General features: G+C 45.2%; 1 protein-coding gene across 9 annotated transcripts in view; it reads left to right on the forward strand.

Annotated features, from left to right (window-relative positions):
- The window catches only part of ARID1B (AT-rich interaction domain 1B), a 358,666-nt gene that overhangs the window by 180,898 nt on the left and 153,126 nt on the right, over positions 1 to 24,642 (forward strand). For 3 of the 9 annotated variants that reach the window (XM_086631993.1, XM_086631997.1, XM_086632001.1), the window contains exon 6: positions 12,835 to 12,876. The exons of the other annotated variants lie outside the window; for them this stretch is intronic. In XM_086631993.1, coding sequence (XP_086488119.1) covers positions 12,835 to 12,876 — 42 coding nt within the window. The remainder of the gene's footprint in view (positions 1 to 12,834; positions 12,877 to 24,642) is intronic. 9 annotated transcript variants of the gene reach the window in all.

Consider the following 24,642-nt stretch of genomic DNA (forward strand, 5'->3'; position numbering starts at 1 on the left):
ACTCCGAGTGAGCCAGAACAAATGAGCTCCAGCAGAACCTGCCCATGACTGGCTTCCTTATAAACACAGTGATCTCCTCTTTTTTTAAGGGAGAAGGGGAACCTTAGTGGAAATGAGTACAGGAACAAAATGGGCCCCACAAAGCATAAAAGTGTTGAAAAGACCTGCGCGGTTCAGAAATTAAAACTCTAGCCTTTCACCTTGGAGACTGTAGTTCAAGTCTTTCTTTACATTGTGAGTAAAACGAGCTTAAAATGAGGATAAAAAGCAGCCTCTGGGATTCCCAGCTTACTGTTACCATTGTTGCGATACTGTCGTTGGAAAAGAGGGCGAATGCTGGGGTTTAGTTCTTCGGGAAAAGCTCCAAGAAAATATCTTTACTCAGGTACTTGCTGTGTCCTCTTTTAGGCTGACCCATGCAATACACGTGTCAGTAAAGAAGGCATCGTTACAAAAAACGGCCGTTTTGGGGGATTTATCCCAGGTTCTAGTGCCTGAGCGTGTGCAGCTGCGCATCTCCTTCTGTGCGCAGCGTCGCACCGCAACGCTAAGTTTGGAAAACTGCACGAGGCTGTTAGCAATCGATTTGTTTTGCTGGTTTACTTTGAATAATAATAAAAGCGTGAATAGGAGGGGGCTCACTTTGAAATTGAGACAGGCTGGGAAAAAATTGCGGCCTTGTATCCTGTAATTATCCAGAAGCACCCTTGTAGACCTGCAGTAAAACTCGCCCAACAGGCATAAAGCCCGGTGAAGGATGGAGGGTTTGTGCGGAGGTGCGTGTCGGTAGCCTGCCACATCCTTTCTCCTCTCCTCTTCCTCAAGTGCCCTTCTTGATCTGTTTGCCCAAAGAAACTACAGCAAACAAATAAGAAGAAAAGGGTGTGTGGGGGGGAAGAAGAACGTTTATAGTTCATATTGCAGTATTCAAATAAAATACTAAAAACGCTATAAACGGTTTTATAGTCATTGTTTATGGACTCTGGAATTTTTAATATTCTAATATGTAATTGCATTCTGAAGCCAAGATTCCGCAATTAATCAGGCTTTTATAAGCGAGCCGCTATTCGCTAGAAGTAACTTTGAGAAGAATTTGGGCTTAAATTTTTTGTTTGTTTTGGTTTTGAGTATAGCAAAACAGTGAAATGCCGAAGCGGTCTGCAAGATCATACATTGTGCACGTGCTGGGGTGAGCAAAACTCCCAGTTTGTCTAAGTAGTTCAAGCACTTGAGAAACCCAACTGTTCGATTCCTGTGTGTAAATTCCGGCGCTGTGCCTGTGAATCGGGGAAGGTGTGTTTTTGGAGGACGCGTTTTCAGGGCCTGCGTTCACTTTCCTCTGTTACAAGGGATGGAGAACTCCAGTAAAATGGAAGAAAACACGAACACTTTGTCTGTTTATCTAGACTTTTATTATTACGCGCCCTACCTAGGACTGAAGTGACTCCTAGGAACGTTTGTATTTTTGCCTACCCCATGGAAATGTTTCGTGTAAAGTTGGGCTGGATTTGAGAGCCAGTTTTTCTTGCAGTTCTGGGAAGTGTATGCCTGTTCTGAGCTGGAAGAGTGTGGAGGAGTTATGGCACTGATTGGAGCACTTGTTCTTTCCCAGTAAACTCTTAAATCCTGATACCAGAAGGGTCAAAAACTGGCCAGCTGTGACACCTGAATAATTTTTAAAGCCGTTAATCCAGACAGAGTGTTTATCAATCTTTGTACCTCGTGGGGAGGTGATGGAGACGCAGCCTAAAATAATTCGAGAGAAAAGCTCAGGTCATTGGCAACAATAATTTAGTTCAGCTGAGGCTCGTTCCACAGATGTACCTTTTCAAGTTAACGATGTGAAATACAGAACACTACGCGGGGGGTTCTTCCTGCCTGCCTGTTTGGCATGTGTGTTGATATGGTGTTGTGCAGACCATCCCTTTCAAACCCGTGCTCTGGATCTGACGGCGCCCAGATATTGTCAGTGTTAGCCACCCTCTGTATAGAATCACAGAATGGTTTGGGTTGGAAGGGACCTCAAAGGTCATCTAGTTCCAACCCCCCTGCCATGTAGTGGGACACCCTCCACTACACCAGCTTGCCCAAAGCCTCATCTAGGCTGAGAATACGGCCTGATATGGAGAGAAGAGGACGTCAGGAGGAGCTTTCTGTCTCATTGGGAAGGTAGGGACCGGGTTGAGAGCCTCTTGCATCCCTGCTGGCAATTGCCTAAGCCGTTTCTCCATGGCATTTGCAGCTGCGTGGACCACCGTGGTTCTGGTTTTGATCACATCACGCTCCTATGGCAACAGCGTTAATTTAGCTGAGCGTGCAATATCCGACATACGTTTAGTTTGTTTCAATTATCTTCAGAGAAATATGTTTCAGCCTTTTTTTTCTATAAAGGTGTAGGCTTTCCTTGCTTTTACTAGTTGCTCATCTCCTTTCAGATCTGTTCCGATATTTTTTTTTTCCGTGGATGAAAAGGGTCATTTTTGTGTTAACTATTTCTCTCAAACTCAGAAAGTCCTGATTCACCAGTTTGAAGAAGGAAGGTAGAGAGGGGGGAGCACAGGTGTAACAAAGAACTGGTTTCTTGTCCTGACTCAGAACCAGATTGTGAGCGAGTAGAGCCATATACAATCTAGAAAAAAGTTAGTAAGAACATAAGCTCTGCATGGGGTAGGTCTTCTGGTGATAAGTTTGGCCTTGGTGTGGTGGCTTCTTTGCTTATTGGTGGTTTATTCTCAGAAAGTACCGCTTTTTTCGGATAAAGCAATAGGAAAAATGAAACAGTCCTTGTAGGGCAGGAGTTGAAGGTACTTGTGGAGATTGTGCTGTGTTACAGAAGGGTGCTCAAAAAGGTGGTGTTCTTTTCCTGTTATTTTTGAGATTCAGCTAGGTTGTGTCAGTTACCCATTCCGTTAAAAGTAGGAATAAAGAATGCAATTTATGGTTGGAATTGGTTGTGAGACACAGTAAAGGTTTTGAAGTTAAAACCACGTTTCTGAAACGGAGTGCTCCCTACGTTGTGTGCCTCCTTGCCTAAAAAAAAAAATCTTTTTAACTCATATACCCAAAATAATGTTTTCTTAAGGTGCAGGAAGCTTTTTCTCCGAGCACAATAGGAATAGGTTGAATCTTTTGAAAACAGTTTCTGTTTTTCAAACACCTTTTCTTTTTCAGCATAGATAATTAACGCCTTCTTCACAGTGCTTGGTGCCCTTGATACATCTGTTACCTTTGACAGATCCTTTCTGTTTGCCACCTCTTCTTAACATGCTTCCAATATTTTCAGCACAAAATAGCTTAGTATCTTTGATGTTGGTTGTATGTGGGCTCAATTAAATAAGAAGGCTGCTGACAGAATGGTGTGGAGTTGAATCTTGAAGCTTTGTTTCTCTAAAGATTTTGTCCTTGGTCACTTAGCTTCAATTTTTGCTGCAAATTGTTGGACTTCTTTTAGGCCAGATCGTGAAGACGTGCAGTTTTAGCTAGGGCCCCCTTTGTTCTCGCTTTCACAGGTGGTCCATGTGGTGACATACAGAGAGGTAGGAAGAGGCAGCGGGGGATGCTCTGTAGTCCTGTCCTTCAGCAGCAGAAACCCTCCCCGCTGGCGAGGGCGGCTTTCAGACACGCTTTTCTGGAACTTTCTGGAGTTACTTACAAGCATTATGGCACTGCACCTCTTCTGTACCACTCGCTGATTCTGGTGGTTGGCATCTCGTGTTTACAGAGCAACCCGATTTTGTCTGAAAAGGGCTAGTTAGGGGATGTCCAGGTGGCCCCTTGGGTTGCTGAGCTGTGGCCGTGGGAACTTCCAGCCCTGTGGGCAGAGGGCAGCCACGCTTTAACCTTTTTTTGGTGTTTTCCGTGGCGGGGTCCCTCCACAGCCTAACTGTGATGGTGCACGAAGGTGTCTGCCGCAGAGAGCCTTTGCAGTGGGCTTTGGCAGACCAGGTTTTATGATTCCCAGGTTTGGAAGTGGGGAGTTAAAATTGAATCATGGTGTTGGAACAAGAGAGTAAGAAGTACAAGTGGATTAGAAAAGATGCAGACACAAGAGGTAAATAAAAGGCTTACCAGTGGCAGTAATTGTTACTGCTTGTGTCACATGGTATAATGACAGTTTTTCAGGATTTCCCATATGTTAGAATGAGGATGAAAGGTTGGAATTTTGTTTTTATAATACCTACCTACCGCTCTTTTCCTGAGGGAAATTAAATAGCGACCACTCTGAGATTTTGGTCTAAGTACAACAATCATTTTGATCTCTACATTGTCAAACAAATCAAAATCAAAAGCTGATTTTCAGTGCAGGTTCCCCTGCAGTGAGCGTGCACTGAGACACACGTACACAATCTCAAATGTCTGTTTACCTGGAATTTGAGATGGTTGTTTCCTGGTGCAGACCGAAATATGTTTGTCCCTTTCTGTCTTTTTCAGGCTACAAAAATTGTCCCGTTGCCCCATAGCGTACAGTGGTTTTTTTTTTCTCCCAAGTTGCTTCTAATATATATAATTCTGGTTTAAGTATTATATCTCACAAGGCTGATGGTTATTGCTTTTACTTAGCTAATATCTAGAGTCTAATTTTTTTGCTTCTTAGGGATTGGCCTTGTTCCCAGGATTTTGCAAAATATTTGCAGTGGGAGACTAAACCAGCAGGTTAGTCAATAGCATGTCCAAGAACGTGTGTTGGGCACAGTGTTGAAGATGTAAATGATTTTTGTTGTTGCCGTTGTAAATCAGCTTCCCCAGAAACATTGATACTTAAGAAAAAGTTCAAAAATACAAGCAGGATAGATCTGTTCCACTAAACAGCTTTTAAGAACATGAGGCATCGTTGTGTTTTATCTCGAACGCTGGCTGGCCAAGTACAGAGCTGCTTCAGCGAGCCGCGTCCTTGAGCCGCTGCATTGTGTGTACATGCTAATAAGGAGAACGAGGAGAATTAATAAGCAAGTTCGAGCTGCAGCATAGTTTCTTGAAACATCTTTTCAAACCTTTTTAACGCAAAGTAGCACACAAAGTTATCCTCTCGTTTAAAAGGAGATCTTTTAGTGATAGGACACGGGGCAATGGCTTTAAACTGAAAGAGGGCAGATTTAGGTTGGATATAGGAAGAAATTTTTCACTCTGAGGGTGGTGAGGCACTGGCACAGGTTGCCCAGAGAAGCTGTGGCTGCCCCATCCCTGGAAGTGTTCCAGGCCAGGTTGGATGAGGCTTTGGGCAACCTGGTGTAGTGGAGGGTGTCCCTGCCCATGGCAGGGGGGTTGGAACTGGATCGTCTTTGAGGTCCCTTCCAACCCAAACCATTCTATGATTCTATTATTCATATTGTCACTTAATTTGTATTTTTGGAGCTATAAGTTGTGGCTTTGAAAATCATAGATTAAAACGTTCATCTTTATTATTGCGAGACCTGGTGAGCCAGGAGTTAGATGACTGATACCACGACGAACATGCAAAATAAATTAAAGGGAAAGGCTGAAAAAAAAGTGAATGCCAGATTTAATGAATGATTGCCCTGAACTAGGGTCACATTTTATCCAGTTTTCACGCAGGTCAGACTGTGAGGAGATGGCATTTGCTTAACAGAAAGGCCTTGACTAAATAGTCTCGACGGACTTTGTGTAGAAAGCGAGGAGATCTCAGCCAATGTGTCCTTAATTCAGGAGATTTGTACTGTGTGACTATCATGGTTTATTTCGGGCGTAGATTCGGGGTCGTGACAAAGGTGTGTCTGTGGTGTGTTTGTTCAAGGATTGCCCAGGGAACACGGCCAGTCCTCGCTTGCTACAGACCCGACACCTAGTCTGAAGTACGTGAAGGATTGCCATTAAAAATAAACAAAACTAGTGGCAGGTAGCAGAGAAAAAGGGAAGGAAGGGTTGGTGCAGTTACCAAAGTTTATTCCTACAGTTCTCCATGTGTTAAAAGCTGTGTACGCCCTCAGTAAGTCCTTGAAGAATTGCCAGAAACGAGCGTGGGTCATGTAGGTCTGTCCCTGCTCCGGTGAGAAGGACAACCATCTTCTACAGTTCAATCCTACCTTACTTTAAAAGCAAGGCAAAGTGAGGAGATACTACAGCTAGTTAGGCTGGATTTGGTAAAGATACGAATGACTATAGCCATATTAATCTTTGAAAGAAACTTTCTAAGGACTTTGAAAAATGAAAACTGGATTAACTTCTCGTCACCTTCGTTTGGAAAATCAAGTTCAGAACTGGTGGTGCGTGGGCGGGTGGGCTGATGGAAAAGCCTTAAAAGCTGAGAATCTGCACTCGGGAAGGACTGTGAGCACTACAGCATCCTCCGTGTCTCACGCTATCTGGGCTGTTTCCTATAGACAGCTCAGGGAAATAGCTGTCGGAATTACATCTGCATCCCTCTGCATCTGACTAATGAGTCCCATTTACAAGTTTTGGGGGCTGCAGAGCCTTCCCCCACCTGCCACGAAGGCCTGTGTAAGTCAGAGCGCAAACGTTGGGTACAAGAGCAACCAGTTCGATTGTGAACTGGGCAGTGTGGTGCGGTTCGTCTCACCACGACTGAGCAAGAATCATAGAATGGTTAGGGCTGGAAGGGACCTTCAAAGGTCGTCTAGTCCAACCCAACGTCGAGAAGGTCGTTTGACAGTAATTCGGGAGAGAGCACCTGTATTTCCTCATTCTTCTGGGATTTTGTTATCGTAGGGAAGAGAGTCCTTTGCGATCTGATTGATCTTTACAGAAGAGGGAAAACAAAGTGTTACAAAACACCAGTATTAACGTACACATTTATTTTGTTTTGAGCATATTCTAGAAGTGCCAGAGGCATGCCTTTTTAGTAAGCAGGCAGTTGGCAGAAACCCTCTAGGTATCAGAGAAGCCCTGTGCTACAATTTTCCTAGAATAATAATGTCAGACAAATGACAATAGAAAGCCTATAAAATTTTCAGCCAGCTGGGCAAATTCTCGTGTGTGACCCACGGAAACTGTAAGTGCCTGTGCAGAATATTTTGTCTTGATCAGAGCTGCTCCAGTCTACTGCATTTCTTGCCGGAGTAGCTGTAACCCCCTCACCTGCCAGCTGCAAATAGCGGCTCCGTCAGCTGAACTCTGAGGAGCTCTGACCCAGGTCTGAGAGCAACGTTAGATGTGGGCTGTGTTGGGAGGTGTTGCCTGGGTGGTTAAACGGGGATCGATGATCCTCTTCAGCGTTAGTGTTAACAGGATGTTATACGGCAGTCGGCACGCACCAGAAATTATTATTAGTGCTTATTTTCAGATTCCCCCCCAAAAGATGGAGAGAGGTTCTGTGACCCGTGTCTTTTGTGAGTTAGTTATTTCGTCCTTGCGTACTCGCTGCCTCATATTCTGTTGTTTGGGCAACAGCCTGGGTATTAAGTGCAGCTGTAATTTCTTACGTTAACGGTATTCGGCTTCCCGTGGCTCTTGCTCGGTTCCAGCTAATCCTGTCTCAAAGTCTTGACGAGACAAGAAGGAGTGAGACTGAGCTGAGGACCGAATCAGCACCGAGTATGGCTTTGGAGAAGACCAAATTATAATAATTCCTTGTGTCATCTAATCACTGGGTTGTACAGCTCTGTTCCAAAAAGGTATTATGCATCGTTGCTCCTCAAGGTTTTGATCTATGTTTCAACTCCATTTCTCTTCGACAGGGAGGTAAAAATTACTCTGTGCAAGAGTTACTGTACGTCTCTGGGTTGCGAAGCGATATTGTTTGTAGAATCGGGGCTGTAGGAGTCCTTTATTGAAAAGCAAAACAAAAATACTGAGTAAGTCTCATTACTTCTGACAAAAAGAGACTCGGGGCTACTCCCCAGCTTCTTTCAGGGCACTCCACACGTTGCTCAACAGGAAAGCGGGAGAGGGACTTTTTACAAGGGTGTGTAGTGATAGGACAAGGGGCAATGGATTTAAACTGAAAGAGGTCAGATTTAGGTTAGATATAAGAAAGAAATTTTTCACTCTGAGAGTGGTGAGGCAGTGGAACAGGTTGCCCAGAGAAGTTGTGGCTGCCCCATCCCTGGAAGTGTTCAAGGCCAGGTTGGATGAGGCTTTGGGCAACCTGGTGTAGTGGAGGGTGTCCCTGCCCATGGCAGGGGGGTTGGAACTAGATGATCTTTAAGATCCCTTCCAACCCAAACCATTCTATGATTCTATGATCCTCCAGGCTGACGTGAGCACCTTGATTAATTCTTCCATCTCGTAAAACAAAAACTACTCAATGCCGTTCCGTTCTGCGATTAGATGGTAGAGTACTGCATGAGCAGTAGTGCTCTGGGCCACGGCTGCCCGTTCCAGAGACCCTGGAGGTTGTGGAGCGAGGTGGGACGCCTGTCTGGCTCGTGTTGGGGAGGACCTGCAGGGTTCCTGGGCACCATCCTGGCCAGGCCTGGGTGCTGCACCCAGACTGGTTCCCAGTGCCTGGGGTGCCTCGGCCGGGGGGCGGCTGCAGGGAGCACCCCTCTGGCAGCTGTGGATTGCCCGGGCAGGACAGGTGTGCTCCAGCTGTGGGATGCTCTGGCTTCATCCACTAATTGTGTCTTGTGATTGATCCGTGATGCACGATTAACACGTGCAGTCCCTGGAATACTGCCCCATCATTGCCCCTCGCCGCGAACAGCAGCCTTCCAGCCCAGAATTGCAGGGTCCCGCAGCGTGGCTTGGGTTTATTAGAAGCGAAAAGGCCGTTTGATTCTTTAGATAAACTGGGAAAAACACCTGTGAGCAGTGATTAAAAGGTGCTTTTACATAGAAATAAACCCGGGGGCAAACAGGCCCCTTCAGCTCTGCAAGGAGTGGGAAGTTAATGGAAGTGGAGCTGGAGAAGGGCGTTGAGCAAAGGGTCAGCGCGGTGCCGTGGGGACAGCTGCTGTGTCCGACAGAGACACGCACATGAGATCCATGGTGCCTCACTGCAGAACCCAGTCTGGTTTTCTCAGTGACGCGGTGAATTTTCCACTGTCGAGAGAAAAACACCCCCCACCCTAGGAAATATATTTATGTATGTTCAGTCAGAACAGACAACTAAAATAGGAAATGTTTAACTGCCAGAAATAAGTGTGTAATAATGAGAAGTTCTTAATGTCTGATTGTCTTGAAGCAATAAGGAATCTCTTGTTAATTTTTTCGTTTATCAGAATGGAATTAATACGTTTGGAAGAAGATAAGAGAAAGATGGTGCTTGCCTGATTCTTAAGGACAGAAATTTTCTTTTCTCCTTGGGTAATGGGTGCTGATTGAAGTACACTCTCGTTCCCACTAGAGGGGGGTCCTCTCAGCGTAGGTTGTAATGCATTTTGGGGTTTTTTTTTCTTTCTTTCTTTTTTTGGAACTCAGAATGACGAAAACCTCACGTTGTCCCACATCAGGTTTCAGTACTTTAAATTGTGTATCTTATGGTGTTAGCAGTGACTCGTCTCTTAACTGCCTTTTATATAAAGAGGCGAAAACCAAAATGGATGGACTGACACACTAGTACACTGGCAAACACAGGAGTAACAAAGAACACAGAGGATGTTTTATTGCATCATCTGCCAGGTGAGGACAAGTATTTATCACCAAAGTGGTGTGATCACTCTTGGAAAAACAGAAGTGGCTTTATGGGACCTGTTCAATACCATGTTTTTAATTAGAATTATCATCTACACCAATAGCTGCACTTTGCACCATTTTATTGTCTCTGCAAGCCTTGTTTCTAAGCATCGAAGCAAATATTTCTCTCTCTGAAAGAGACTAAGAGTGTGCTACATCAGCTTAAACTTCTCCTTTACTCTTGATGTCACAGCTTGTTCCTCTTCTCAGTTTCTTGGTGAAGAGGAGGAGGGTGGTTTTGTGAACTTGCTGGTCGCCGTCGTGCCGTGTTACGTGTTTTGAAATGGTGGCATTCACTAGTGTTCTCTTGGCGTGGGGCGAGCGGGAGCTTCCTTGGCACGACCACTGTACTCCAGAGCGAAGGTCCCCGCACGGTGAGGTGGCCTCTCCGCGAACGTGGTGGAGCGCGGAGCCCAACCAGAGGATGCTCTGCCCGGTCCATGCTGGGTTGATGAAGGAGTTTCGTGGTGGGCTCCTGCAGCTGGGGGCGTTGAGGGAGGGCAGAGCCCAGGGCAGGCAGCTCCAGGCGGGCTCCCAGCTGGGATCGCTGGGACAGCAGGGGGAAGGGAGGCAGGACAGACTGGGGCTGGCACGGAGTCAGCAGCCCAGGTGGATTCAAGGAGAGTCGGAGAGGGACCCAGGGGCACAGAGAAGGCTCCAGTTTTTCTGATGAGTCTCCATGGCAGAAACGTAGCAGAGTAATAAGCATTAGTGGGTCCAGGGGTAGCATCCGGGGTATGTGACTGGCACGGTACTGGACAGAGAAAACTAAGTGGCTCTTGGACAAGATAGTTCAGGTTTTGGGGTCTCCAGCTACGGTAGCTGGATGTTGTCCCAAAGCAATAAGCCTAGTGAAAATGAGCGTTCACGATTTAGACGGGTACCACATTAACCCTAACCGGAATGACTTTTTTCGGAAGCTGCTTGAGCATCCGAGTAGGGCACGGTATTGTGACAGGCAGTCGTACTGTTATTTCCAATCCAGTGGCTGATTATTCTCTTTTTGGCCTTGGGCAAGTCACTTAACCCTCTGTCTGTTTCTTCATCTGTAAAATATATTATGGATATTTATCAGTCTCACCAGGACTGATTGTTTAATATTTATAAAGTGCCTAAAGGATTAGAAGCTTAATATAAGTAGCTAATACGTATAATTTTAGATTGATTTTATTTATTTAGATTTATTTTCTTTTTCTGCTTCCTATTGAATGGGATGCTATTTTGTAGCCTCTTGCTGCCATTTGTAATCAGCTGGACAGGTCACGATTAGGTAACTTCGAGTTCATTTTCTTTTATTCCTGGTTCCTATAAATGCTTTATCTCCTTCCCCTTTTTTTCCCTCCCTTTTTTAATTTAGAGATGAAGAGATACCATATGTTGCTAGATCATGACATAAATATATTTAAGTGCTGCCATCATTGTTAGTTTATCAGCCTTTCCATTATAAACCCTCTTGTTCAGGGGTTTATAACTCTGGCATTATAACATGCTTCAGGCTGAAACTTGACATTCATTTTTTCCCTCTTGATTTGCTTTAAATCCTTCACTCTTCTTAAGTTAAACTGGAGATTAGATACATTAGTTATAGTTATACTAGTTGTATAAATTATAATGCAGCAGTAGGCATTTTAAATAGGATGTAAATCAGAGAAATAGAGAATTTCCTAGTTGTTAAACTGTGAGCCTGGGAGTAGAAACCTGGGATTCTTTTCCTGAGCGTGTCCCTGGCTTGGCACACGACTACTAAGAAATTATTTAACCTCTTTCTGCCTCGCTCTTCTGTCTGTGCATTGGGACGATGACATTTCCTACTTCACTGGTGTATCGGGAAGCTTAATTAATTAGAATTCATAAAAGCACTGAGATTCTCAGGTGAAAGGTGCTGAAGTGTGAAGTATTTTTAGGGAGTCCAATGCAAAATCGGCGCGCTTCTGTGCATCTGTTGCCTGTTGTCCCACACTGGCCCGTATCCACTCTGGGAGCTGTGCGGCACGTGGTGGCCAGCGCGGAGTTGGATTTGGAGCATGATGAGGTGACCTAGCAGCCCGTTCCCCTCAAGCTGTAGAACATCCATTGTGTCTTGCAGCTGGCTGGTCTCGGCTTTTGCCTGCGGGGGTTCGTGTTCCCTGAATTCTACAGTTTCCAAAGGATTCGCTGTGCTCCAGGCGGGACAGGAGACCGTAAGCAAGACATCTGCTGCCAAGCTTCCATTTAGAGCTGTTAGAGCACGCGGTGCTGCTGCAGGAGTACCCAGCTTGCTCAGAAGGCACTGGGAGGAGAAGAGCTCAGATATTTAGGGCCACAAAGATGATCCGAGGGCTGGAGCACCTCTGCTCTGGAGACAGGCTGGGAGAGTTGGGGCTGTTCAGCCTGGAGAAGAGAAGGCTCTGGGGGGATCTTATAGCAGCTTTCCAATACCTAAAGGGGGCCTACAGGAATCATAGAATCATAGAATGGTTAGGGTTGGAAGGGACTTTAAAGATCATCTAGTTCCAAACTCCCTGCCATGGGCAGAGAAATCCTTCACTACACCAGGTTGCCCAAAGCCTCATCTAGCCTGGCCTTGGAAAAGCTGGAGAGGGGCTTTTTACAAGGGCGTGTAGGGATAGGACAAGGGGCAATGGATTTAAACTGAAAGAGGGGAGATTTAGATTGGATATAAGGAAGACATTTTTTACATTGAGGGTGGTGAGGCACTGGCACAGGTTGCCCAGAGAAGTTGTGGCTGCCCCATCCCTGGAGGTGTTCAAGGCCAGGTTGGATGAGGCTTTGGGCAACCTGGTGTAGTGGAGGGTGTCCCTGCCCATGGCAGGGGGGTTGGAACTGGATGATCTTTAAGGTCCCTTCCATTCTGTGATTCTATGATTTCCAGCCATTTTTTCACAGGGAGTTGTCACGGTAGGTGATTCTGGTTTTGCTCAGGCAGCTTTTTGGTGTAGCCAAAACTCCATCTTCCAGCTGTAGTACAGTAAGTTTTGAGACACCGACAGATCATCTTTATGTGGGGTCAGGTTGGAAAACCTTGTTTGTGTCGTGAGGGATGCTTTCTGAGTTTCCTCTCTCAAGGATTTCTGTTGCCAGCTGTTAGTTGAGCATGTCCTGGCATGTGTAGGTTTCCTAGGGTTGACCAAGGCTGGTGTCTTCATTTACAGATCTCCTCTTTGCCTGGACTGTGGGGCTATGCTCAGGAGAGAGAGATTCTTGGTAGTGGCTGAATTTGAAATGATCTTTCTTTGATTTCAGGTTGAAGTCTTGGCCTCTGAGGATACTACATTTGGACACAAGGTGTGTAGTTTGATGCAGTTCTGTTAAATAGGTCCCATCGATTTAAATCGTTGGATGTGATGTCACAGAAGATTAACGATTTTCAACCTGAGAATTGAGGATCCTGTGGCTTACATCCACCGATTCAGAAACTGTCCCTTGAATGTGGTAATCTGAGAACAACACACACAGGCTGTCTGAATCCTGTTACTTGGTATAAAACCTGTGAGCAAATTTTACTTGCAGAAGCCTGCGTGGAATCATGGAACGTTGGCTTTGTAGTAACTTCCAAGATTGGAGTTGCCCAAGTGCTGGATTTGTTCTTGTTCCGTAGATTGGCAGCTCAAAAATCGTAGTTGTTCCCTGCTTTGCAGTCTGTTGAGTAAGCCACTTTGTTCGTGGTCCTTTTTCACAGCGCGTCTCGAGTAGAAAGTGGTATGTTGAACAGCTGCAGCACCCTGTGGTCAGTTGTGGATCGGTGTATGGCGTGCGGGATGCGTGTTGGAGAGACCACGTCGGACCTGCTCGGCCCACGGATGGGCTGGCTCTTAGTTTTCACTCGAGTGTCTTTGGCTGGTGAGCCTTGTGGTGACAACCATGGTTTTAGCTGAGCACTCATGGCAGGTGCTTCTACGTAGGGCAGATTGTGTGTAGGCTGTACCTGGTTAGCCAGGAAGAGAGTGGATGGGGAGGGAAGGAAGGGAATTGTAGGAACAGTAGGCTAAATCATGACAATGAAGAGTTTCCTGCTGCTGAAGGCCCACATGCTGTGATACTAGTGCAGGTGAGAAAATAGCAGTGCTATTACTATCCAGGTAAAAAAAAAAAAAAAAAAAAAAAGAAAAGATGAAACGACTTCTCCAGGCTTATATAGAATACTGTAAACAAAATTAACCCACAGGAAAAAAAAAAGCTTTAAAAGTACCTAGCTATTCGTGATGCCAGAATTTACATTGTGTCTGTATTGCACGTTTTTATGTTGATATGTGATAAAGTGATTGAAATAAATTATTAAAAAACAAATAGAGGTACTCCAGTATTATTTGAAGTATTTAACATATGGTAGTCTGCAGTGTTTTCTGTTTTTTATTTAATACCCAGCATGCATACAGAATATTCTTTGAATATTTAATAGACCTGGAGGGGTCAGTTCTTGTGAGCTCATCTCCATAATCCTTCAGACTAGGTGGGTGAGCAGAAATATTACTGAAGATTATTTTAGGCAGTCGCTCTCACAACTGAAAGTCTGTGGAGGAGACTTGGGGTTCTTAACGGCTGAGCTTGCAAGGTGTTTTTCAGTCTTGGAGTCATCGTGGTGGACATCCTTGAAAACTCCTTCTTATTACCAAAAGTTTTAAGACTTTTCTGTTGTTAAGCTTTGGTTTTACAAAACCGAATCAGTACCGTCGCCAGCTCTCAGCATCATCCTCTGGAGTCCCAAGCAACTTTGCTGTAAGATGCAACTTCAGAACCATCAGAGTCTTTTTACTCTCTGTCGTGGTTTTTTTTTTTTTGGACTGAGGGTCGAGACAAGAACCGAGAGGGAGCACCCACTAAACATGGTCTCGGGCAAAACATGACTCAGGCTTTCTTAATAAAACAAAACAGTTTATTAACAGTTACTAAACAAGAGACATAGGGGAACGAAAAACCGGTTACTTGAGAGGAGAAAAAGAGAAAACAAGGCCAGATCTTAAACACAACAACCTCCCCACCCCGTTTCCTTTCGTTCCTGGCTCAAACCCCCCCCCCGGCGGCGCAGGGGGACAGGAATGGGGAGCGCAGGTCAGTCCGTCCATGTTGTTAACTGCCGCTCCTTTCTTAAAGGAGGAGGAGTCTTTACACCATTTTTCCCTTGCTTCGGTGGATCCCCTACTCACAAAGAAAAAGTCCCCAAACTTTTCCAAAGTAAGTCCTGCCCGCAGGATTGCAATCCTCCCCATGGATCGCACCAGTTCGGGCTTTACCAGTCTCGGCCTCTTAGGGAGCTGCTGCCACTCGCGTCGGCGTGGGTCGTCCCACGGTCTCCAGATGCCTCCACGACCTCGTCGTGCATTCCATGCCCCATTATTAACAGTACCTGGTCGTGCATCCCCTGCTCCACGACCTCTCCTGGGCTCAGGCATCTCCTTCCCGACGTGGGTTTCTCCACAGGCCACGAGTGGGTCTCTGCCCCGCCGAGCACACCCTGGCTGCAGGGGGGCCGCCTGCCATCTCACACCGACTTGCAAGGGAAGCCTCAGCTCCAGTACACCTCCTCCTGCTCCATCTTTGCTGACCCGGTCGTTGTGGTTGTCTTCTCTTAGATATTAATCCTCTCTGGGGGAGCTCGGCCCGGCGGGCACCCCAGAGCGGGGCGCTTCCCGAGCCCCCCATGCGGCTCCCCCGGCGCCATCTTGAGCACATGGCGCCGGCCCGGGCCCGAGCGGCCGCTCGGCCGGGAGCCGGGAGCGAGGGCAGCGCCCTCCTGCTCTCTCCTCGCTCCTGAGCAAAAAGCCCTTTCCCGCCCCTTTGTCCCAACTTAAATGGGGCCATTCGCAGAGGCGCCGCCTTGGCTCAACCTCCCCCGGGGGGGGATGGGACTCAGATCTGGTGGCACAGGGAGCAAATCCCCTCCCCTGCCACCAGAACACCCCCCCACACATCAAACTATCACACTCTCTTAAAAAAAGTAGCTTTACCTTATATAGTGAATGATATATGTGTAGGAATGCCATGTGTTTTAAACGTATCATCCCAAATTTGTTAATCCCAGAATTTATCTTGGCTGTCTATTTCGGCATGCTGTGAAAGCATTTTCTTTCCTCCTCTCCCTTAAGAAATGCTTCCTCTGCTCTCTCTCTCAATGACAAATAAATGTTGGTGACTCTGTTACATTAGCAAATCAGCTGGTGTGCCCGTGGAGAATACATGTAGGCACGTTTTATTTAATGAAAAATAATTTTTGATTTTATAAGTTAGAAAATAAGTTGGAATGGCAAACATCAGATAACTTATTTGAGAAAGATGTGAGGTTAGGAGTTTGCACAGTGTAAGAGCAACAAAACTAGTGAAGGGTTTGGAGAACTTGTTCTGTGAGGAGCAGCTGAGGGAGCTGGGACTGGTCAATCTGGAGAAGAGGAGGCTCAGGGGGGACCTTCTCGCTCTCTACAATTCCCTGAAAGGAAGTTGTAGGGAGATGGGGGTCGGTCTCTTCTCCCACGTTAGGAATGACAGGACGAGAGGGAATGGCCTCAAGTTGTGCCAGGGGAAATTTAGGTTGGATATCAGGGAAAATTTCTTTCCAGAGAGGGTTGTGAAGTATTGGAACAAGCTGCTTAGGGAGGTGGTGGAGTCCCCATCCCTGGAGATGTTTAAAACCTGTGTGGATTTGGTGTTGAGGAACATGGTTTAGGGACCCTGACAGTGCAGGGTGAATGGTTGGACTCAATGATTTTGAGGGTCTCTTCCAACCAAATAAATGATTCTATGAATACTTGCCTGGATACCAGCTTTTAGCTGGAATGGGCCACCAGGTCTGTTGGAGAGTGTTGACGGGGCTGTCTTTATGGTTCTGGGTGTAAGTGTATTCCTCAGCTTGGAACATTGTAGGGCCCCTCTGTGCACATAAGCAAGAAGCATCATTTGCTGCAGGGGATCACTCTCCTTTTGGCTATGTCCATCCCACCTAGCTTAGACATTTACCACTTAGGCTTGTTGACACGCTGTGTTGCCTGTAGATACTAGAGTACTGTTTTGAAAAAATGTTATTTCTAGACTGCTGAAAGCTTGCAACGTTATGTGTTAGTCTTAAATTCTCCCTGATTTCAGTCTCATGATAAACTGGCACTGAATGGAGCTGCTTCTCAGGAGAACATGCTGAATGAGGCGGCAGAATGTCGTTCAGCTTCACTGTAGTCATCATCGGGGAAGTGAAGAGCTGGCTGATGTGGTCTGCCCCTTGAATCGTTGAGTCTTTGATGATGATGATGATAAGCGCGTGTAGAAATCAGCTAGAGGATGTTTTTGATGCAAGAAAGGTGTATTGATACGGACAAAACAATTCTTGTTGTAGAAAAGAAAACGAAACCAAAAGCTGTTGTTTCACACTGTCAAAACACCCTGGGAAGAGGCACCTCGAAGTGCCAGATCTTGTCTGTACTTCATATTCGCTGAGCAAGTGCAAATTGCAGCCCATTAGCCATAGTCCTTCAAAATGTTCTCTCCACCTCACCTTTTGAGTGAGAGAACAGTCTTCCCAGAACTAAGGTAGAATATAAGGCATTTATTGGAGTAATTTTATTGGATTGTTGGATTATTTTACTGATGAAGGAGCATTTTTAATGCGAACACTTTTCATTTTGTGCGTGTGGGAGACCAGTACTCATTAACAGGCCGTGCAAACGTAAATGCTTTTTCAGTTTAAATAAAATTTGGTTTCGATAGGTGCAAAGATGCACAGATTCGACAGCATTGCTCTTCCTCCCTTTCCTTTGGTTGCCTAGTAGGAAGCAAAACCATTCAGCTTTCTTTGCAACTAATTTTACGGAAGTAGGAAGCTGTTAATGCTCTCTAACAGCTTTTTTGAGGATGGTGCACGTGGTGTTCAGTTTAATTTACACATGCATTTGTGTGTGTGCTTGTATGCATGTGAGTTTCTTAAAAGAAAAAAGCAAAACATCATCCAGGTTTTGGCTGATCCCTTCTGTTTCAGTGTTTAGAAGGGCTGTGATGTATGCATGGTTGTGTATGAAGAGATGTAGGGGGAATGACCATGTAGCAAATTGGGAACAGCTGGTTGGTGATCTGGGACCAGACCAAACAGTTATGCCTGGCTCATTCAACTTCTACTGAAGATAAATTTACACATATGATAAGTTTCTTCATAACCCTAGTTGCCAAAAAACTAGTGTAGAGTGAATAGATGGGAGTGGTATCTGCCCGAGTCCGTAGTCAACACGCAGGAATGTGTTTCAAAGTTGGAAGCTCGTTCAGTCCCATTAATCTTATTAAAGCCTAATGATGACATGTAAAATACTAACAATTTGGTTTGTGTTTATTTTAGCTGGAATAGGAAGATACATTTTAGCAGATGGGACCAGTGTTCCCAGATGGTAGAGAAAATCAGAAGGTATACAAAGACGTGAAAAAGAAAGGGAAAAAAAAAAAAATAAGGTGCACAAAGCAGAAAAAAAAAGGTAGAAGATTTAACCGTTTTGAATTATGCCGATTTAAACACCAAGGAGATGAACAAATAAAAATAAGTGTCTTGAGTTTTTTAAATCCTCCTAAGAGCTTTAGATGCTCTATTTCCATTAGAACTTTTTAATCCCTGAGGTAGAATTGAAAATCTTAGTCTGAAAGGTCGGTTATTAAAGATTTAACCCACGTTTTATTGTCGTGGGAGCCACGTACTGGCATCAGTTGGCATTCCGGTGCCTCACGCTGTAGCACGTACTCCATCCAGGTGGGCTACAAATGGTGTCTGGCCGTATCTGGAGAAGGAGACACTCTGCTTTCGGGATGTTTGTGCTCGCTTGACTCTCCTCTTCTTTCCCTCCCTTTCCCCAAGGCTTTTACCGTCAGCAACTTCCTGACCCAAATACCGTGGGGCAGAGGAGGCTCGGTGCAGTTAAGCAGGGTGAGATCACCACCTCCACGTGTCCCGACCTGCCCGTGGACGTGGAGAGTGCCATCAGCCCCGTTGGCAGAAGCCCGCCTACCGCAGCTCATGCCGAGGCGCGGCGATGCCGGCTTAGCGCGGCGTTCCTATAAATAAGTTAGTTAATGGCAGTCCAGCAGCTACATGTCAGAAGGCTCACAACTTTGTGCAACAGGAAAAGAGGCACTTATGTTCCCACAGTGGGGGAGCTCCACCAAGAACAGGACTCTCCTATTTGGGAGCCAGCTTTAATCCTTCCATTGTGTGGCGTTTTTAAGCTGTGTTGTGATGTAATTGGCTTAATCATTACCATTATGTCGCTTTGCACCAGTTGAGGTTGTAATTTGACACATGGCAATAAATGGCGACGGGATTAGTGATGTGCAGGTGTCGTTGGGAAACGGGGGGGCAGGGAAGGAAGGAAGGAAGGAAGGAAGGAAGCCCTTTGGATTTTGCAAGCGGCGTGTTTGCTCGCGGACGGAGGCAGAATTAGCGACGCAGCCGCGTCTCGCGCTGCCGTCAAGTAGGAGCGAGCCTCACCTGCTCGTTCCTGGGACATCTCCCTCCCAATGGATGTGGTCAGCGTAGGAGTGGTTTTCCATTTCTTCTGCTGAAGACAAATCCAGGAGAAACACTGATTTCTCGACCCCCGAGAAAGCCTCACGGAGACACGGCTCTGTTAACGTGGCAAGGGTGGCATCTCCGATGTGACTGCGTCTGCGTGGCGGAGCTTCCAGCGTCGTTTGTGGAACGAGCCCTGTTTGTGTTTTGTGACAGAGCTGAAAGTGATGACCTCATCTCCATAATTTAGTAACTCGGGGAGTTGTTGAGAGAGTCTGCTCCAAAGTCTTTTTAAGCGTGTGCTGCTGGGATGCATTTTTTAATGCTCTTGCTCCGGTGCAGGATACATGGTTTTAAGAATCAAATATGATTAGGACTAAAATATCTTTTCTTCCTTTCAAACATTCTACTTGAGTTTGTTCTGATTTTTTTCTGATTTTTTTTTTTGTTTGTTTTTGATTTTCTTTTTGCTTGTTTAGTTTTGGGTTTTTTTTGCTTTCCTCCACCTTGCAAATGCTGGTTTATTGCAAGACTCAGCACATCACGGTGGATCTTCTGTAGCCCACTTATTTTCCTGGTCCCAGATACCAGAAGTCCATATCCCGAGGGGATATTCCGCTACGCAGTGTAGCTGTGTGTCACCTTCCTGGTTCGAAGCATGGTACACCAAAGAGAATACCTTTGGTGGCTGACTGGGAGTTGTGACTGTGCAAATCTAGAAGGAAACTGTTGTTCTAGCAGTACCCGTAACGGAGAAGCCTTGAGCTGCGAGATGGAGTAGAGATGCCATTTGAGAAAACGTGTTCTCAAGAGAGATTTTTTTTTTTTTTTCCTAATTTGTGTCAGCTCAATTCCAACAAAATAGTACTTACTTCTTGGGAAGAAGAAGGAGCAAAGAAGCCATTGAAAGAGAAGAAAAAGTAGGCATTAAAAATTGTTTTCTTTTAATGCACGCCTTGTTTGAGGCAGCTTTCTTTTGTTGGAAACTCGAAGCAGCCTCTGCTTCTGCCATCTGGTGGTGGCTAATAAAAGCTGCGTCTTCAAAGCCGAATTAAATTGTTTGAAAGCCAATTAATCCTTTTCAGAAGAGGATGTTTTCAAGTGTCTGAATTATCTCTGTCTTGATATATTGACACTTGGAGTGTCTATGTGTGCGCTTAGTATATGGGAAAATACAGAGAAATGAGTCCTCATTTACATCTGCCTGTGCACTGTTGACTTAGGTAGGAATCTGGGGGTTGTAAATAAGTTTTTGGATTTGTTTCAGCTTAGAAAAACTAGATACTCGTATTAGCCTCCAGTAACTTCTGTTTTGCTGCTGAGAGCAGAGTTAGGATTGCACCTTTCCCCAGTTCTGTTGTCGTTTTCTTTGTGGAGTTGTTCTACCCGAGGTGTTCAGATGACTAAAAGGATTTTCCAGCCTTCTTTCTTTGAGTCATTTTTAAAGCTGTGTTTTAGGATTGCTGAAGTCTTCTCAGTGCCCTCCGTGCTGGATGTTTTCTAAGCGCAGAGAACGGCGTTAGGGCAGGGAACAAGGTGCTCTTTCAGTGTTCTTAGGGCTCCCTTAAAGATGTGTCACTTGTTTTGAAATAGTTATGACTAAGTAAGAAGCATCAACGTGAACATGTTTCTGCCTGGACCTGTGTACATCACTACTGTGTTATTTGGGACGATCTAAGAACGCACAAAATGGAACAACTGCGATCGCATTTTAGAAATGTCACCTACCTAATCAATAATTCTTAATATTTGGTAAATTCAGTCTCGATAAAGATCTCTATGGGGGTTATTCTCCAATTAGTTTTACAGAAATTGAGGCACACCAAAAGATTTAGAGCTGTAAGTTCCCCTCCATCTACTGTACAGAGGTCCAGCTTTGTCCTGAGTGCTGTGGGATGTAGAGGAGTGTATCTGAGCACCCCGAGTATGGAGGGTGAAATCAGAACAAGAGTGTGGTGCCTCGCCAAAATCCATTCCAAACAGCACCCGTCGTGGTGCCTGACTCCTCACTGCTCACTCCTGCTTCCCGTGTAGTGAGGTTTTTAAAGTGCTGTGGGAAGATGGAAAAAAGTGAGGGCTTCACAGTGGTCCTAGTGACTCCTTGTGGAGGTGGATCTGCACAGTTCCTACGCAATCTTGGATGAAGAAGAAAAGACAAAATGGATGGCTAAAAACACGTAAACTGCCAGCTTGCTTCCTGCATCCTCTCTGCTTTTGGGCATATGTAAACACGGTGAACAGCCTTCATCTCCACTGCTGCTTGCTTTGTGTTAGCTCGGGGTGGCTGGGGCCACGCTGTGGGGTTTGATAACGGGTTTAAAGCTCCCACCGCCTTTCCGAGAGTAACGGGCAGAAAGCAGCGTGCGGTTTTTGGAAGCAGATGCAGGATGTGATCCAAGGCAACTGTTCAGTATTTGCTCAAGTGATGTCTGTGAGTGAGTGAGTGTCTGGTGGTGAGGCACTGGCACAGGTTGCCCAGAGAAGTTGTGCCTGCCCCATCCCTGGAAGTGTTCAAGGCCAGGTTGGATGAGGCTTTGGGCAACCTGGTGTAGTGGAGGGTGTCCCTGCCCATGGCAGGGGGATTGGAACTGGATGATCTTTGAGGTCCCTTCTCAACCCAAACCATTCTATGATTCTAGATAAGAAGGCTTGGCAGTTAGTTTTGCTTTTCTGATTGATGAATATCCCTCTTTGGGCAGTTCTGTGCCGGTTTAGGTTGCCACTTTGCTGAAATTAACTCCTGCAACCTCGAAACACCCAGTTCTTGGCAGCAGCAGCAGTCCACGCTTCTCCTTGCTGCTTGTTTGAAGAGAGGGTCTGTAGTATGGTTTGCTCTTCCCAAACTCCGTAGAAGTGCCCGAAGAGTGCAAAGTTTGGTGCTGCTTTCATGATGGGAACACGCATCACCTTGAGGGTTTGAGACCATTTCACACCAGTCACTAGGGTGCTGCAATAGAAGTTACCATCAAAAAAAAAGAATTTCTCAGTCTTCCTTCTGATACTCTCTCCATTTTTAACTGGTGGGCACATCTGGGCATCCTGAGCCTGGTGTGCCTGAGCTGGCTGCCCAGGTCTGTCTGGGTGCTGCTCAGCGTCCGCCCTGGGGTGATGCTCGCCTGATGATGGCGGGTCCTTTCCAGTTCTGTGTGGCCCCTTTGATTTACACTGCTGGTTTGAACTCTGAACGGGTATCAGGTTTACCAAGCAGTCATCTTAACAATCGGAACAAAATGTTTGCTTGTAAATACCTGCACGTTTTAAATAAAGGTTGAGGCAGGTGGTCTCTTTGTTTGGGGGTGGGAAGAGGGCAGGACAGAGTATTTGCAAATAGTTTGCTGTTCCTTCTTGATTAGGAGAGCAGGTTAGACTAGATTTCTTTTTCTTCTGTAAATTCTACCTGATTGCACAACTGGTGGGACCAGAACTTCTCCCTCCAGCAACCAACCCCACCTTGCTACAGGAAGCATGCCCCAGTTCATACTGAGACTTAAAAAACAACAACAAAGAAACCACAAATAATATTTTTTTTTAACTGCTGTTAATTTGTTTGCTTTTTCTGTATAGCATTCTTTTTTAACAGCACGAAATATTCGTATAGAAACTCAGATTTCTGCTATGTGTCTGCTTCCCCTGATTGCATAGTCGGCTTGTTAAAAATAATGCTAGGTTTGGAGAATAGGAATTGCAAAGAGGAACGTGAGAAAGTTGCTGGGTAGACAAATGTGATTTAGGTTTTCATTTCCCCTTTTTTTTTTTCCTGAGACAAGGTCAGGTGTGTATCATGCCTCGGAGCTGGGCTTGGCTGGAAAAAGGGCTGTTGACATGTCACAGGTTTCAAAGGGGAGACTACAATGACAATAATGCAGAATCTTGGGGGTTTTACTGAATGTACATTTCTTTTACAAAAACATCAGTTTGTAACTTTGAAGCTTCAATTATTCCATTGTTCGTTTTTAAGAATTTTTTCTTGTGAGACAAGGCTTTCTAGTGAATTGGGATTTCGATGGCTATTTTTATTGGATTAGAATGGCACTGAGAAATCTTGTTTTTCAAGGTCACTTCTTTGATTTTCTTGGTGAACAGTTAATTATGCTGGGTCTTAATATTTTTCTTGTACAGGAAGATCAAGATTACAGATAGTTTTGGCATGATTTTCATACTGTTGCAATGCTTTAAATTGTTTTAATATTATACACGTATAAACAATTGTGATATATTTCTGATGTAATAATCGTTCTACGTGTTTCATGATTTTCCTACTGACTCCTTGCTACTACCTGAAATGGAAAGCAGCCAGATTTACAGCCTCTTCAGTAAAACTTGCGTTAACGTTGTGATCTGAAGCAAAATAAGCATCATTTGTACCGTTCAATTTAATGTGACTGCGTTTTCACTCCACTGGCTGCTTTGCCCCCCCCCCCCCGTCAAGATCCATCTAAGTCTCCCCAAGCCTCCTGTGAAACGTCCTCACAGTGTTGCTCCTTGTGTCAGAACCGATGTGCTGATGACCTCATAAATGTAATCTATATCCAGAGTGGTTTTCCAACTCCAGTCCGTGTGCCAGGGCCGTGCTCTGGTGCACCTTAGGAACGCTTGTGGGAAGAGCAGTTAGGATACCTGCTATTTGAGAATTAATAAATGTATTTCTCAAAATGTGTTAACTGCTGTTTATGGAAGAGGGCAATGAAGTGAATCATGTGGAACTGGCTTTTGTCGCATCTAAGTAACTAAATATCATTATAGCACGTGTGATTGCTTACAGAAGCTTTACAGCAATGTGGGTATGGCTGTTTATATGCTTATTAGCTCATGGGTTTTTAGCTGCCGTGTGTGCAGAATGCTGCCAAGGTCAAAGTTGTTAAGCTGCCCCAAATAGTAGAGGGAAGGAATTATGTTAGCTAAAGCTTTTTTTTTTTTTCTCTCTTAAGTAAACTGTTTTTTCACCAGCAGTATCGTGGAAAAGAATCTTGAAGGAGAAATTTGGGGATGCTGGGCTCGGAAATGGCATGAAATTAATTAGAATTAGAAGTAGTGTATTTGGTAGGACAAATATTGAAGAGAGTCACGATACTCAGGAGTCTGTGCGTTGCCTGGCTTGGTGATAGAGAGGTTTGAAAAGGAGAAGTTGTTCAAAGTTGATGCAGTGAGCAAGGGCGATCTGATGGAGCCCATGAAAAATGCAGGCTGACCTAGATCTGCTGTCGGGTGGTGCCATGTGGTGTGCAGCTTTACATGGCAGACGGCGGCGTCTTGTTGGCCAGAATAAAGCTTAAAAACCTGAAAAAGCTGCATTGTTTACGAGTCTGAAGAGAAGATAAAAGAATGGGACCATCCTGTTCCATTTTGTAGGTGATGCTAAGAAAAACAACACTATTATAGCTTTTTCCCTATGAAAGCAGCTGTTGATTTCTGTTAAATGTATGCAATGTTTGTTTAAAAAAAAAAAAAACAAACTACAGAAATTGCTTCTGAGGAATGAATGTTCATGCCCCCTCACCACAAGCGTGTGTCTGCTTTCTGCTCTCTTCTTTCTAAGCTACATGTACATAGAACCCTGGAAGATGGAAGAAAAATTCATATTGTGT

Source organism: Tauraco erythrolophus, chromosome 2, assembly GCF_009769465.1.
Source record: "Tauraco erythrolophus isolate bTauEry1 chromosome 2, bTauEry1.pri, whole genome shotgun sequence".
In the NCBI taxonomy this organism is placed as follows: Eukaryota; Metazoa; Chordata; class Aves; order Musophagiformes; family Musophagidae; genus Tauraco; species Tauraco erythrolophus.